The sequence below is a fragment of the Anoplolepis gracilipes genome, chromosome 13 (genome assembly GCF_047496725.1).
Source record: "Anoplolepis gracilipes chromosome 13, ASM4749672v1, whole genome shotgun sequence".
NCBI lineage: Eukaryota > Metazoa > Arthropoda > Insecta > Hymenoptera > Formicidae > Anoplolepis > Anoplolepis gracilipes.
The window spans coordinates 2,893,391-2,910,955 of NC_132982.1; the positions used below are offsets into that span (position 1 = coordinate 2,893,391).

Below are 17,565 nucleotides of genomic sequence, written 5' to 3' on the forward strand. Positions count from 1 at the left end.
GAGCCTTTCGACACGGTCATTTTCCGACCGGTAAATTTCCATATAAACTGCGCGAGAGCCATTACTTACTATATCTAGCGAGGGGCCCAAAATCAACTGACTTTCATTCCGACGCTCTACCCGTATCGTAGCCCTTTCGTCGCATAAATTAGACGTCTAGTCTCGCGAATAATTCCCTCGACAATGTAGTGTGAAAAAAAAAAAAAAAAAAACTTTTGTCCTGGCTCCTCTTTAAAAGTCACAGAGATCGCGGTATCCTTCCTTCGTGAAATTTGACATATTTCCCTTCGTATCTCGCAGGGGAACGAAAGAGATAAGGAAACCCATAAAAGAGATGCCTGCCATATCCGTAGAAATCAATTTTTCGCGACTCGTTAACGACCGAGACATCCCTCCCTGTCGATCCTCGAGACGTTTCATCCGAGGACTCTGGAGCCCTCGGAAAAAAAAAAAAAAAAAAAAAAAAGACGGAGCCTCCTCCGGTGGTGTTCGAGGTGTCGCGCGTGAGAAAGGGGTGCGAAAGAGCTCGTCTTGTCTCTGTAGCTGTTTCGCCGCTGCACGCAACATGGTGCCTTCGGGGCCCTTTTGTTAATGATTATGGTTTTCTGTCGCCTCTGCTCCTTCTCTGCATCCGTGCAAGGAAAGAAGAGAGGAAGGAAAAGAGGCGCACACACAACAGAAACGCACGGAAGGACTGCAAGGCCTATAAAGGTAGAAACCTGATTCCGTTTTTCCATCCCCTCCTCTCTCTCTCTCTCTCTCTCTCTCTCTCTCTCTCTCTTTCCGGATTCTTCATCCACCCGTGTCCCTCTCTCTCTCTCTCTCTCTCTCTCTTGTGCAGTCGTTCTCCGACACCGATGTCGCCGTTTTTCTGTCTCTCCTCTCTCGGCCGCGTGACAACGACCCGGAGCTAAGTAAACATCATCGTCGGACTCTAATGGAAATCGAATCGAGACGCAAGCTTTCGCAGCGTGAGCGAACTAAGCGGCGCCATCGTGGAAGACCGGTTTCACGTTTAGCCTCTGTGAACCCCTTTCTTTTCTTTTAAGAATTACTCGACCAAAATGCTCTCTCTCTCTCTCTCTCTCTCTCTTTTTCGCCCAGTCTCTTATTGGCTTCACGACGCGACATTAAAAAGCTCGCGGACCGGAAAGGGGTGCGTGCTTGTTTGCTTTCTCGTGAAAGCCAAACCTCCGCTTTGTGCCGAATTCCTTTCACCGCAAACGGTAAACAAGGACAAATTGTTGGCGCCATTGTGAGCAATTTCGGTTTACCGCAGCGGTCTTGTAATCGCGTCAGATAACTTTACATCGAGATGTAAATTGATCGCGTGGTATCGGCGCAAAGAGAGAGAGAGAGAAAGAGAGAGAGAGAGAGAGAGGGGGAGGGAGGGAGAGATAGAATTTGCATTTGCTCATCTGATCGCAATCTCTCGAGAGAAGAGAAGAAAAGGCAAGAGCGATTTTTTCCTCTCGCAACACAGAGGATCCTACGTCCTACGACAAAGCGTGTCCCTTAACCCGATTGCTTGACGACTCAATCCTGGCACGACCCCACAAAGCAGAGAGAAGCAGATCGAGATAACATTGTCGCACGATTTTTCGTGACGACCATTGTGACGCACAGCTGGCCGAAGGGTTGCACCGCCATTACGGCGATTTTGTCCCTTGATTCCAGATGGGTCGACCCTCCGGAGGAGAGATGTGCAGACGGCTTCGTAACTCTTTCCTTTGGAAATTAATTGTTACACCGGTCCCGCCATACGCCTCGGGGTTGGACTTTCGAGGCGCTTCTTATCTTAACTCGCCCGCTGCGAGTTCTCGATGAAAGAGAGAGAGAGAAAGGACGAGTTTTCCACGCCGAACGAGATCGATCATATTTTTTCTGCGAGACGAATTTTCCACATGCGATTCTTCTCGCGATTCTCTCTCTTTTTTTTTTCTCTCTCTCTCTCTCTCTCTCTCTCTCCTCCTATTTTTTGCCAGGGGGTTACAACGTAGGGTGTAATACGATATGGGGATTATGTCGCGCCTCGACGGCACCTAATTGAATCCCGGAGGTACCGGATATTGTACATGTTGTGACCGTTAGTCGACCAATTCCTGAACGACTTCATTCATCTGTTTTTTTACAATGAGCTACTTTGATGCAACAGTATACGAGACAATTTTACATATTACTCGCTCCGTTGCATTTTACGTTTCATAGAATTAAATTTATGTTATAAATTTATTCAAGCAAGGGATTCAAAACTAGGTAATACATGCAAATGACTACACGTTATTTTTATGACGCCTGTCTTTTTTACAACCTTTTAATGTCACATTCCCAGTTGTCAAACGATGACGACCGAAGACACCTTTATAAGACGCGGTTCGCATCAAAGGGTGTGTAAAAATATCACGACAAAGGAAAGAAAAAAAAAATGATTACCGTAGGCGTGGTAAGATTTTCCTCTACACGATAGATTTTTATTCAAATGACGGTAAAAGGCAGTTGACACAGCCTTGTCGAATATCTAAGCATTTTTTCCTCTCGCACGGGGGTCGAACAGCTGGCTAAGGTGTAACGTCGCGTGACTATCATCCATCGTAGGGACGTCGCGTATACGTTATTTACGATTACGAAACGAAAGGGGGATCGGTGACCTCGTGCATGCATGCATGCATGTATGTATGTATGTACGTTGGCGAGTTTTACGAGAAAGAATATTTTTTCCCCGTAAAAACTGCTCCTCTCTCGACCTAACCCGAGGTAAATACCGGGCGTGCTGCCTATATAGACTGCGAAAGCAGCACGCGCGACACGAGCATAAGTGCCGACACACACGTGCACCCGTTGCAGGACATTTTTCCAGGACACGCAGGCCGGCAGGACCAGTTTCTGCGGGCGATTCTGGTTTTCTCTCTTTCGAGAGAGAGAGAGAAGGGATGCAACTTACGACGACGGCGACCATTTATTTTGACAGTGAGGATAGGGAACAAGCGTGATCTAGCTCGTTGACGCGTCCATAGCGTAAATAACCGCGATGAATGAGATCGCAGAGGCGTAAGAAAGAAACTTTGAGGGATGAAAGGAAAAAGTTGGATCGAGGAATAAATACGACCATCATGCCGCCACCTTCCTTCTCATCGTGATATGATCTGATTTATCTAAAGTGTTGTTTTTTTTTTTTTTTTTTTTTTTTTTTTATAAAAACGTCAAACACGAAATATTGCATATTATCGGCTTTACAAGAGACGGTGTGTAAAGTCTCGAGCGATATCGCTATTAAACCCGACACGTTTATATCTCGATACACTCGTAACGCAAATTAATGGATTCGAACGCAATCGGATAGTTCTGGGTCAGTGCGAGGCATGTAATAAGAAATCAAGAAAGCCATGTAATAATCGAGATAACGTTAACGCGCTCGGGATTTAATGATCGGCGAAGCAAGCGGTCGAATCTAGGTTGAAAGTCGATTTTCTCGAAATCACGCATGCGTGTTACAGGAGAGCCTGAAAGCCGCTACATCGATAATAATCGGAGGCGCGCGATCGTAGCCGGTACTCCATTTTGAAATCCGATTCAATACACAATATCTCTGGAAGCGTTTATAAAAGCTAACCCAACGGAAACGAATTCCCGCTGCCAAGAAGCGTAAAGAATCAAGAAGGAAATGTCGATGTAATCGTTCCATTACGATTAGATGTAACGCGCCTGGCCCCCCGTAATTACGTCGTTACCGTTCCCATAGATTCAATGGTGGTCCCCTTCTTGCGTGTCCGTTTAAGCAGAAACGTCATACGATCTCTTTTACCGTTTCTCTTTTGACAGGAAAAAAAATTCTATTCTAATCTAAAATATAAATTCTAAACATGTATTAAAATTCTACATTATATTTTAAATACACTATTATATAATTCCAATGAATTCTATTATTTTATTTTTCGAACAGAAGAAAGACATTTAAATGTTTCATTATTTGGAGTAAATAAAAAATCAAAGATATTCTAAAAGTATTAAGTATTAAATTAGAAAATTAAACAAAATCGATCTCTTTTACCGTTTCTCTTTTGACAGGAAAAAAAATTCTATTCTAATCTAAAATATAAATTCTAAACATGTATTAAAATTCTACATTATATTTTAAATACACTATTATATAATTCCAATGAATTCTATTATTTTATTTTTCGAACAGAAGAAAGACATTTAAATGTTTCATTATTTTGAGTAAATAAAAAATCAAAGATATTCTAAAATGATTAAGTGTTAAATTAGAAAATTAAACAAAATCGATCTCTTTTACCGATTCTCTTTTGACAGGAAAAAAAAATTCTAATCTAAAATATAAATTTTAAACATGCATTAAAATTCTACATTATATTTTAAATACACTATTATATAATTCCAATGAATTCTATTATTTTATTTTTCGAACAGAAGAAAGACATTTAAATGTTTCATTATTTGGAGTAAATAAAAAATCAAAGATATTCTAAAAGTATTAAGTATTAAATTAGAAAATTAAACAAAATCGATCTCTTTTACCGTTTCTCTTTTGACAGGAAAAAAAATTCTATTCTAATCTAAAATATAAATTCTAAACATGTATTAAAATTCTACATTATATTTTAAATACACTATTATATAATTCCAATGAATTCTATTATTTTATTTTTCGAACAGAAGAAAGACATTTAAATGTTTCATTATTTTGAGTAAATAAAAAATCAAAGATATTCTAAAATGATTAAGTGTTAAATTAGAAAATTAAACAAAATCGATCTCTTTTACCGATTCTCTTTTGACAGGAAAAAAAAATTCTAATCTAAAATATAAATTTTAAACATGCATTAAAATTCTACATTATATTTTAAATACACTATTATATAATTCCAATGAATTCTATTATTTTATTTTTCGAACAGAAGAAAGACATTTAAATGTTTCATTATTTGGAGTAAATAAAAAATCAAAGATATTCTAAAAGTATTAAGTATTAAATTAGAAAATTAAACAAAATCGATCTCTTTTACCGTTTCTCTTTTGACAGGAAAAAAAATTCTATTCTAATCTAAAATATAAATTCTAAACATGTATTAAAATTCTACATTATATTTTAAATACACTATTATATAATTCCAATGAATTCTATTATTTTATTTTTCGAACAGAAGAAAGACATTTAAATGTTTCATTATTTTGAGTAAATAAAAAATCAAAGATATTCTAAAATGATTAAGTGTTAAATTAGAAAATTAAACAAAATCGATCTCTTTTACCGATTCTCTTTTGACAGGAAAAAAAAATTCTAATCTAAAATATAAATTTTAAACATGCATTAAAATTCTACATTATATTTTAAATACACTATTATATAATTCCAATGAATTCTATTATTTTATTTTTCGAACAGAAGAAAGACATTTAAATGTTTCATTATTTGGAGTAAATAAAAAATCAAAGATATTCTAAAAGTATTAAGTATTAAATTAGAAAATTAAACAAAATCGATCTCTTTTACCGTTTCTCTTTTGACAGGAAAAAAAATTCTATTCTAATCTAAAATATAAATTCTAAACATGTATTAAAATTCTACATTATATTTTAAATACACTATTATATAATTCCAATGAATTCTATTATTTTATTTTTCGAACAGAAGAAAGACATTTAAATGTTTCATTATTTTGAGTAAATAAAAAATCAAAGATATTCTAAAATGATTAAGTGTTAAATTAGAAAATTAAACAAAATCGATCTCTTTTACCGATTCTCTTTTGACAGGAAAAAAAAATTCTAATCTAAAATATAAATTTTAAACATGCATTAAAATTCTACATTATATTTTAAATACACTATTATATAATTCCAATGAATTCTATTATTTTATTTTTCGAACAGAAGAAAGACATTTAAATGTTTCATTATTTGGAGTAAATAAAAAATCAAAGATATTCTAAAAGTATTAAGTATTAAATTAGAAAATTAAACAAAATCGATCTCTTTTACCGTTTCTCTTTTGACAGGAAAAAAAATTCTATTCTAATCTAAAATATAAATTCTAAACATGTATTAAAATTCTACATTATATTTTAAATACACTATTATATAATTCCAATGAATTCTATTATTTTATTTTTCGAACAGAAGAAAGACATTTAAATGTTTCATTATTTTGAGTAAATAAAAAATCAAAGATATTCTAAAATGATTAAGTGTTAAATTAGAAAATTAAACAAAATCGATCTCTTTTACCGATTCTCTTTTGACAGGAAAAAAAAATTCTAATCTAAAATATAAATTTTAAACATGCATTAAAATTCTACATTATATTTTAAATACACTATTATATAATTCCAATGAATTCTATTATTTTATTTTTCGAACAGAAGAAAGACATTTAAATGTTTCATTATTTGGAGTAAATAAAAAATCAAAGATATTCTAAAAGTATTAAGTATTAAATTAGAAAATTAAACAAAATCGATCTCTTTTACCGTTTCTCTTTTGACAGGAAAAAAAATTCTATTCTAATCTAAAATATAAATTCTAAACATGTATTAAAATTCTACATTATATTTTAAATACACTATTATATAATTCCAATGAATTCTATTATTTTATTTTTCGAACAGAAGAAAGACATTTAAATGTTTCATTATTTTGAGTAAATAAAAAATCAAAGATATTCTAAAATGATTAAGTGTTAAATTAGAAAATTAAACAAAATCGATCTCTTTTACCGATTCTCTTTTGACAGGAAAAAAAAATTCTAATCTAAAATATAAATTTTAAACATGCATTAAAATTCTACATTATATTTTAAATACACTATTATATAATTCCAATGAATTCTATTATTTTATTTTTCGAACAGAAGAAAGACATTTAAATGTTTCATTATTTGGAGTAAATAAAAAATCAAAGATATTCTAAAAGTATTAAGTATTAAATTAGAAAATTAAACAAAATCGATCTCTTTTACCGTTTCTCTTTTGACAGGAAAAAAAATTCTATTCTAATCTAAAATATAAATTCTAAACATGTATTAAAATTCTACATTATATTTTAAATACACTATTATATAATTCCAATGAATTCTATTATTTTATTTTTCGAACAGAAGAAAGACATTTAAATGTTTCATTATTTTGAGTAAATAAAAAATCAAAGATATTCTAAAATGATTAAGTATTAAATTAGAAAATTAAACGAAATCGATCTCTTTTACCGATTCTCTTTTGACAGGAAAAAAAAATTCTAATCTAAAATATAAATTTTAAACATGCATTAAAATTCTACATTATATTTTAAATACACTATTATATAATTCCAATGAATTCTATTATTTTATTTTTCGAACAGAAGAAAGACATTTAAATGTTTCATTATTTGGAGTAAATAAAAAATCAAAGATATTCTAAAAGTATTAAGTATTAAATTAGAAAATTAAACAAAATCGATCTCTTTTACCGTTTCTCTTTTGACAGGAAAAAAAATTCTATTCTAATCTAAAATATAAATTCTAAACATGTATTAAAATTCTACATTATATTTTAAATACACTATTATATAATTCCAATGAATTCTATTATTTTATTTTTCGAACAGAAGAAAGACATTTAAATGTTTCATTATTTTGAGTAAATAAAAAATCAAAGATATTCTAAAATGATTAAGTATTAAATTAGAAAATTAAACGAAATCGATTATCATGCATGTATTGCATGCGAGAGAAAGAACAAAATGCAGAAAACAAACTCGTGTAACAATGTTTTCTTAAGCATAGTAACTAAACTCTTAAAAAAATATATAATAATGAATTCTAACATAGTCTTCCGCTGACAGAACAAACACGCGAATAATGCTGCAAGAAGTTAGATTGATATTGATAAAGCAAACAAATTTAGCGTGTCTATCAATATTTTCGCACGATTTAAAAAAATATTGCATTTGTTTTATTTATAAAGAAAATAATTTTTTGCCATTTCGCAAAATGTGAATATTACTTGGATAATTCGATTTTTTGTATCTCTCGAATTATTCGTTTTTAAAATTGCAAATTAAATTTTTCGATATTTTCAATATTATTATTGTCACTTAATTATATTATTAATTTATTTCTAAAACGTTTAGTGTCTCTGAATTATTCTTTTTATTCAGACCTTTTACATCTCTAAATTCCTCTCAATTTCAATTGGTTGTAAAAATTAAATTTGTAAAAATATATTACATACTTTTCTTGCAATATTATTATTTTATTTTCGAAATAATCTGTTAGACTACTCTCTACTGCTTTCTCGTGTTCCGCTCAAGTCAGGGAGTATCGATCAAACAACAGATAGCGATTATGCGAGTTGGTAAAAATTCTAAAAATGCCTGCTCCTTGTCGATGGGATGAGAGTCCCGGGGGAGAAGGGGGAGACGAGAGACAACTATCGAGAGACCTAAACGGAGCCCGCAGGGAACACTAGGTCACAGCAAACGGTGCAACGCCCTGACCTGTCTCCATCCTCGTTCGATCCTCCACAATGTCCCCTTCTCTCTCGTCTATCATCGATTCACCGCACGCCGTCGTCCTCGCGACCGCGAGAATACCGTAAGTCCGTCTCACTCGCCGCCGGTAACGGCTGGTATATCTCGTGTAAAGCAACGTCGACTTCCGTCCCGGCTACTGTCTCGCTGTCTCTTTCATCAGCGAACTCTGTAGCGTCGCGTTTCTCCCTCTCGCTTCATCGGAAGATGCCGTTTTCTCTTCGTCCCAGGTAGTCGTTTTCCGAACGTGCAGCCAGGTCAGCTGCTCCTTCCAACTTCTCTCCGTCATTGGTAATGCATTATATCTCTCGTGGAGGACAGCGATGGAAATATTATAATTTCAAGGTGAAAGTTTACCTGTCAAAATTTATGTCGCTCGCTTGTCTCATCTATTAAAAGCGACTAGTACGAATTGCGCGATGATTTCTTTTAGCCACTTTGGTTCATTAAGTGAAAATAACGGCGGAGTTTTATATACATCATTTTCGAGATGTTCATCAACAGCTCGTTCCACTGTTGTACCGGTTGTATACAAAATGTCTGGGAGGCCTCCCTCGAGGTCTGGTGGATTTCTTTCATTGTTTTTTTAATTAGATACCCTCCAGAACCAGATGCTCGCTCGTTTCTCTCTCTCTTTCTCTAAACTGGAGCTTTCTCTATTCCACCGATACAATCGAGTCTTTTCTTTCTCTCTTGTTCTCGTGTATTTCGTTCGTCACTGTAGCTCGACCAAGCAAAATGAAAGAACACAAGTCGCTCCCGTATCTGACGTGTACACACACACACACACACACACACAGCGGCAGGAAAGGGCCATTTCCTGTCCGACGCGGACACTATTCCCGTCAGCTGTTCGAGACGGAGATGGAAAGATTACTCCGGCCCTTGTCTCGTCATTCGCGCCAATAATATCAAATATATTACGTATTAAATGGGTCCTTTGTTTCATCCCCTTTATCGCTTATTCTCTATATATCATTATCAAACCAACGCTCAGATACGTCAGATCGCGTGTCATTTACATAGTTGGCCCAATATACAAACGATAGATCCAGATTGCTTTCAAATACACAATTATATATATATATGTATAATTTGTATAAAATCGAATAAAATTCCTTGCTTCGAGTCTGGCTTCTCTTATGGTTAGGACAATTTTTTTCCCGTCGCTGTCGACGAGACGACACTTTCTTTTATCGTGTTCTTCGCGATGAGACACAGCCGAGGGCATCTAATTACACCCACTTGAGAGACCAGCATTCTCCTCGCTAATTAATTTGTGTGTGTGTGTGTATGTGTGTGCGAGAAACCGACCAAAGGGACACGTGCGCTCAGAAAAAGCGTCCTCGGCTCTGTCGTCGCGCTTGGCTCAAGAGAGATCGCCAAGATGACGTTGACAGCTGCAAGGCTACGGTCTTAGGTGCCCAGAAATTCATCCCATCTATGTACTGTGAAATTCGCGATTCTTTTGAGAGAACGGCGGAGCATGAAAACTGATACGAATCGTGAGAAAATGCGCGACAGCGCATTTCGGTTTCTGAATCACAAAAACATTTTTCCCAACCGCTTTTTTCCGACGGAACTGGTTGCCTGAAAACTCGACTCGAGACGATACGAGCAGATCGAAAAGAGGCTCCAGCTCGACACGCGATTTCGTTGAAGCGCGTCCGAGGTCGAGGATGACGCAGAAGAAAGTCGAGATTGGCGATAATTAGAAACCCCGATATCGCATACGACTATTGATAAGACGTGACGCGACAGCGAGTTTGCGGAGATACAACTAGCGTCAATATTTTCCAAATTAATTGGAGCAAACGAAGAGAGAAAAAAAAACACACACACACACACACACACACACACACACATGGCAGATATTTTTTTCTCACCACAAATAAAATAAATCATTCTTATTGTATAGTGAAATTATTTCTCTCATACACGTTATATTATAAATTACAAAAATAACTCTGCTCGACGGCCGGAGCACGCCTTAAGGAACGTCTACACTCCGGATGTGTTATCGTCCGCGAGTGTGATAACGAGTACGGTGCAACGAGATACCGGGCGTGAATGTATAATATGTACATACGTCGCAAACAACGATATGAAATGGCGACCGATACTCGAGTCGATTATCGAGAAACGATATCGTCGCTCTTGAGAATAAAATAGAACCGTAATCGATCTCCGAGCGAGCCAACTCGGTTTCACGGGGTGTCCCGATAGTGACGATCAAATAAATGACACACGAGAGTCAGTCCAGTCGCCGAATCGCACTCGCAGAAAAGACGAAGAGCCGAGTCGGCTGTTGCTCGTCGATCCGCTCGAGCGGGACACCCGGTATATATATATATATGCCAGCGATTATTCGCGATTTATTATTCGCGCTCGTGCGAGGAGCCAGTCGCCGCCGTTGTAATTTGTTTAGACTCGCGACTAACAGACTTTCCTCTCTCTCCCCCCCCCCTCCCCTCGCTGTCTATCTTGCTTTCTCGCTCTCTTTCATTCGATCTGTCATGCATGTCGGCGATAGAAATGATCCTCTTTCGCCTCCCTTAGCTCAATTGAACCTTTTTAACCGCAAAGACCCGCGCCTCTACGTCGGCAGAAGACAAGCGCAAGCTCAATTTCGTCCCCTGAATAGTGATACTTAGGGGATTACTTCGCGAAACGTATAATGCCGGCACAGGGATTTCTCAGGAGGATTCTCAAGTATAAAAAGGATTCCTAGAGAATCGCAGAAACTCGAATATACGGATGGGGTCCGACTTTATCTACATGTGTATATCTTAATCCCCGGTCGCGTCGAGTTCCCCATGAATGGCACTTGTGGACCGTGCTTAATTCGGCACTGTGACCCTAATTTAAGTCGCCCGGACTCCAAAAAGAGAGAGAAAGAGAAAGATGTTCATTGCGCAAAAGGAGTCGTGCACGCGAATCAAACGTATAGTATGTATACATATATATATATATATATATATATATATATATATATATATATATATATATATGTACGCAGATTCGTTTCTTTCGCGAATGTCACCGAAACCGCCGAATCGCACTAACGGAAATGAAGAGTATGTAACACCTTGAAATCCAGTTTCCCGAAGACCAGCCAGAACACCGAGCTGAAGAACGAGAAATGTGAAACGCGCTGTCTCTTGCGGATTTTTTTTCCTCAAGGGTCCTATTGGCTATTTACCCAGTCGCTTTGTGTCCCTTCGTATTACAAAGAGCTCCATTGTGCACCGGGGGTTCGACTCTTATTTTGCGAAAATTTCGAACCGAAAGGAGGAGAAGAGAGGAAAGAAAAACCCCCCACGAGAACCGCACGAATTAAAGAGTTAGTGAAACTTTCATTGACGTATCTCCTTCTATACGATAACTGTATTTTCAAAGAGAATCATTGGTATACGTCTCTCTCCGCGTTCTTTGAGTAAAAGTAATTAAACTTTATACAAGAGATGGTGCTTTATCTTTCGTGCAAAGTATACGATATTTCACGGCCCACTTGATGGTAAGAGTTAATTAAGGAGCGAACGCGTTGCGGTCAAAATTATAATGTAAAGTCCTTGTCGAGCAGGTAGGCTTCGTTAAAATCTCGACGGGGTTTCGCAATATCGGGATCACCGATATGTCGTAACCGCTTGTAGAATGCGCAATGAAACGGAAAATACGGTGAGTTTAATAAAGTTCCCGTTATATGTATACCAGAGAGAGAAAGGGTTGCTCTCCTTAAACTGCGGGCGAGAAAAAAAAAAGAAACGAGGAGGGATTCGAAATATATATTATATATACAGTCGTATATACAGAAAACCGGCAACTGAAGCCGCCTTGCAACGCAAGTAGGTTCGCCCGCTTTCTTCGCTTACTGTTTTTTGACCCGCCGTAAACTAAAGGAATTTAGGTATCTTACCTCTTTTCGCGTTAAGCAAAGATTAACGGGCCGTAGATGATAATTTCGTTCGGCCGAGCATCCTCGCGAATCACTATTATTTCGTTTATTTTTACAGAAAATATTATACATTGGACGGGGCTGTATTTATTTTAGATTCGGGGGCTTCAGCGAAACCCATGCCTGCAACTTTCGCGGCAAACGCACACGTCATCGTCATTTTTGGCGCCGCTGTCATTTTAAGAGCCTTACATAAAGTTTACGTGTCCGAGACACGATTCGTCAAATTATCTTACTTTCAGAATTATTTGACACGTTTAATTCTATAATTACGTTTCAAGATTGTCCATTTTTTGATTTCCCAAGATTTAATACGCGTTTCACGGTACTAAAAAGATTAAAAATACTATCGATAGCACTTCAAAGCTGAAATTTCAAGCTGTTTTTTTAATTTTTCGTTGGCGATAATTTTTCGCCCAGTATCGACAACATATGTCTGAAAAATACAGATTTAGTTTCAAAATTATGTATTTTGGCAAAAAAAAAAAAAAAAAAATTATAGGAAAGTTTAAAAAAAAGCATTTTGTAGTTTGACTGAAATTTTTCGAGAGAAATTTCTTTACCGAGTTGCAGAGTGTCAAAAATACAATAAAATTTTAAGAAACAAAACAATGTTCTTTTTTAAAACAGAGAACAAGGAAAATACAAAAACTTGTTTAATTACCGATAGCAACTTTAATGCGTTATCAGTACATTAAATTAATTAATTAAAATTCTTTCTTTTAGAAACAAAAATTTTGTATTCCTTTTTTTTAAAGAATTTTAGAAATTAAGATTTTTAATAAACACGTGATACTATAAAGAATTGTACAATTTTATAACATTGCTTTAGTACAACAACATTTCGTATTCTTTTACGCTGATGTTTATTATAGTTGAATCAACACAGATATACACAAATCAATCTTGTATTTATTATATTCTTCTAATCTCCTCTTAACTCTTTCTTTCAGAAATAATTTTGTATTAAATTAATTAATTAAAACTCTTTCTTTTAGAAACAAAAATTTTATTTTTCTTCTTTTTTTTTAAAGAATTTTAGAAATTAAGATTTTTAATAAACACGTGATACTATAAAGAATTGTACAATTTTATAACATTGCTTTAGTACAACAATGTTTCGTATTCTTTTACGCTGATGTTTATTATAGTTGAATCAACACAGATATACACAAGTCAATCTTGTTTTTATTATATTCTTCTAATCTCCTCTTAACTCTTTCTTTCAGAAATAATTTTGTATTAAATTAATTAATTAAAACTCTTTCTTTTAGAAACAAAAATTTGATTTTTCTTTTTTTTTTTTAAAGAATTTTAGAAATTAAGATTTTTAATAAACACGTGATACTATAAAGAATTGTACAATTTTATAACATTTCTTTAGTATAACAATGTTTCGTATTCTTTTACGCTGATGTTTATTATAGTTGAATCAACACACATATACACAAAAATTTTATGTACTGATAACGCATTAAAGTTGCTATCGGTAATTAAAAAAATTTTTGTATTTTCCTTCTTCTGTGCTTTAAAAAAGAACATTGTTTTGTTTCTTAAAATTTTATTGTATTTTTGACACTCTACAACTCGGTAAAAAAATTTCTCTCCAAAACGTTAAATCAAGTTCCATAAACTACAAAATGCTTTTTTTTAAACTTTCCTACAATTTTTTTTGGCCGAGACACATAATTTTGAAACTAAATCTGTATTTTTCAGACATATGTTGTCGATACTGGGCGAAAAATGAAAAAAAAACATTTTGAAGCTTGAAATTTCAGCTTTAAAGTGCTATCGATAATTTTTTATAATCTTTCTAGTATTTATATATAATTAACAAAATAAGAAATACGGGTAAAATTTAAGGGTGCGTAATAATTTTGTCAATCGCTGTACATAGATCTGCTGAACACACAGGTTTTCTGCGACAGTTTGGCCGCTAGAGAGCCCATTTTCAAGTTCCCCAAGCACTGGCTGGATGGCCACGTAAAAGTATCCCGTTAGCACGGTAGCCCAGATACCGGATTACGGAGCACGAATTGTCAATCGCGTGCGAACGAGACGGACTTGTAAAAGGCCTGATGAGACTTTACCGTTTGACATTAGCTCGAAATATTAGCAGCCGCTCGCGAATGGTGTTTTTAAAACAGAAAACCATCGCTCTCTCGCGTGTTAATCAAAATCAAATGTAAAAAGCTTTACATGGCAAAAGAAAAAACTCGATAATTTTACGCGAATAGGCGATATAAAAAAAAAAGGGCTGATTAAAGACGTCTTTAATAGAAAAGATATTTTTACAACGCTCCTATCAAATCAACACACGCTCTTATCGCAGCACGTCGCCGTTCTATTAACATAATTGTCAACGGAGCCGTAGAAGGCGTCGGCTCGGCTGATCGGCATAATAGAGTAAACAAGCCAGCGGAGCCACTTAATCTTCAATTGTCGCGTTTGCGCGGGTTACATTCCATTTTACGAGGATTTTTTTTCACGTCACGCCCGTTCCAGCGCCAATAATGCCGAGGATATTCTTAGGCGCTCTTCTCATTCGGTCAATCAATTTCGAGTCGCGATAAATTATTAATCAACGAGAAGAGCGAACGCATTCCTGCACAGAAACGATATCCGGGGTGAGGTCAACAGCGCAGAGTTTGATTAGAAAATAAGAGTCCCGGCGCCCGGATTTCATAAAAGTTTGCAGACTCGATAAGGCTGTTGGTTTGTTGTAACAACATACTCCGATGAATCATAATATCGATAATTTAACGCCGGCGCGGAGACCCGACCGAGGTGAGTTTACGTCTCTCTCGAATGCCTGTTTATAGGATGTAAGCCTGTTACAATGAAAATTATTTCCTCTTTCGGTCCGGCCATTCTCTCTCTCTCTCTCTCTCTCTCTCTCTCTCTCTCTCTCTCTCTCTCCCTCTCTCTCTCTGTTTGTTTCGCGAGGCTTTGAATCTCGATCATTTGCTTATATAGTTTCAAAAGGAATAATAAAACTCTTTTGCATGCGTTTTTTTTTTAATTGTTTATGTTAACTCTATCATAAATATCGGAAATTAGTTGACAGGAGAGTCATTGTACTATGACTGTAATAAAATGATATGTTGTATTTTGCAAACTAAACACACGTACAAACACCTACGTGTCTATTTAATCACTAAACAAGGTGTCCCGAATTAATGAGGAAATTTGTGATTACTGGGTGCCTATGTAGGGAGCTCAATTACTGTAGTAATTAACCTATTTGATACGCTATCGGCGTCGTATAATGGTTCGCCACTATTTTTCTGATGGTGATTCTTTATTTTGACGCTCGACGCCTCTGAAGATTTTCGTTTTTAATATATATATATATATATTTTTTTTTTAAACATCAATTTAAAATGCTATATACTCGTTAATCTAACACTTCTTTATGGTTTTTTGATTGCGTTATTCTGTATATTTCTTATTTTGTATATTTCTAGATTCTTGTAAAAACACGTACTGTAATATGATGTACTTGTAATTAAAAATCTAATAAAAATATGATATATATTATAAATATAACAAGGAAAGATTCGTGCAAGTTACCTTTAATTTTAGTTTCCTGCTGATCCAAGGGGGGTAATCGTGGATGCGTTTGCTGCCCCGGTTTCTTCAACAGGACACCCACGACCTGCGGCGGTGGCATCATCATCTTGGCTTCTCTTCCGAGCTGCTATCAATCTCTCCCTATCAATTTGCGTCATCCGTCATATCTATCGCTTTCCCGTTGTCTTTCACGTTTACGTATTGACTGAGGCTGGATTTTGTTGGAAACGCAAACGAATTTTCCACTGATGACGTTCTTCGCCTCGTTATTGTTGGTTGGCCTTCTTGTCGATCGTCGCAATTTTTTTTTTCTTTTTTTTGTTTTGTTTACTTCAATTGAACTCGTCGCGTCAAGAATGACGCGAATTCCACTTGGACAAATATTTAGATGAAACGTACCAGCGTTCAAGGGTTCAATCTCTTCGACGATGAACCACGATATTCGAACGCCCGACGGGATCGACGATCCGATCGCCTCGATTCACCATCGTTCCGCGAAAGCTCTGGTCGCGCGTCTCTCTTCGCTCCCGCGCGGGACGAGGGGATGGAGGAGAAACGTGAGGAGAGAGAAACGCGCCCGTCAATCGCGGCCCGATTAATTAATTGCGATACCAATCGCACGCGGCGTCGTCGTAATCCGCTGGCTTATCGCGACGCGCAGATAAATTGTATCAGAGCAACGACACGAGCGATTATATTCGACCGCGATTTATTCGAACGAGGCGGACTACTGGTTGCACTATTTTACAACAACTCCCGGCAAATATTGCAAGCCCAGCGAGAATGCGATCGCTAGGATACGTATCACTCCCCGAAACTTCCGGTCGCGACCGATTATTCCGAAATCAAGAGAGAAAGAAAGAGAGAGAGAGAGAGAGAGAAAGCCAGAGCTGACGTGTCACCACCCGATAAATGTCACTACCACTCAACAAAACGTCACTTCCACTCCGTGACTGTATAATTCCTTTCGTTTTAAACTTTGCCCGTCATTGTCACGATAATGACAAACAGGCCTTCAGCGGACTTGACACCAGATCACCGATAGCCATGTTTCTCCGCGTTAGCTTGGCTGAAGAATAAGATTCCCCCCCTCCCCTGCTCCGAAGATGATAGGATCGATCCCTCGTTACAATCCGATATGGTAGGACCTCGCACGTGCGTCCGCATGAAGTGAAGAGACCGGACGACGAGGCGCCCGGCAGCGTGACAGCTTGGCGCGCGCGCGACGAACGACTGATCGTCAAGCAAACGCGGCCAGCGAGAGAACGTATTGTTTCCCCCACCCGCTCGCCCGACCGCCAGCCCCACCACTCGCCATCTGCGTCTGTTTTCTTTTTCTCTCTCCGAACGCACGAGAGTGGGAAAGGCAGACGCACAACCCTCGCGGACCTTTAATCGTGTTTACGTCGTACAACCATCTCTCACAGCGGCATAATAAAGTAATGTTTACACTATTTCTTTATACCTTACCTAGCGATGAATATTGTTTCGTAGAGGATGTAATGAATATT

The 17,565-nt window shown here is 36.5% G+C and overlaps 1 protein-coding gene across 1 annotated transcript in view; it reads right to left on the reverse strand.

Moving 5' to 3' along the window:
* LOC140672311 (uncharacterized) overlaps positions 1-17,293 on the reverse strand; it is a 36,794-nt gene extending 19,501 nt beyond the window's left edge. Inside the window, exon 1 of the mRNA XM_072904359.1 lies at positions 16,055-17,293. Within this exon, the coding sequence (XP_072760460.1) occupies positions 16,055-16,160 (106 nt within the window). The 5' untranslated portion in view covers positions 16,161-17,293. The remainder of the gene's footprint in view (positions 1-16,054) is intronic.
* Between the last annotated feature and the right edge of the window lie 272 nt (positions 17,294-17,565).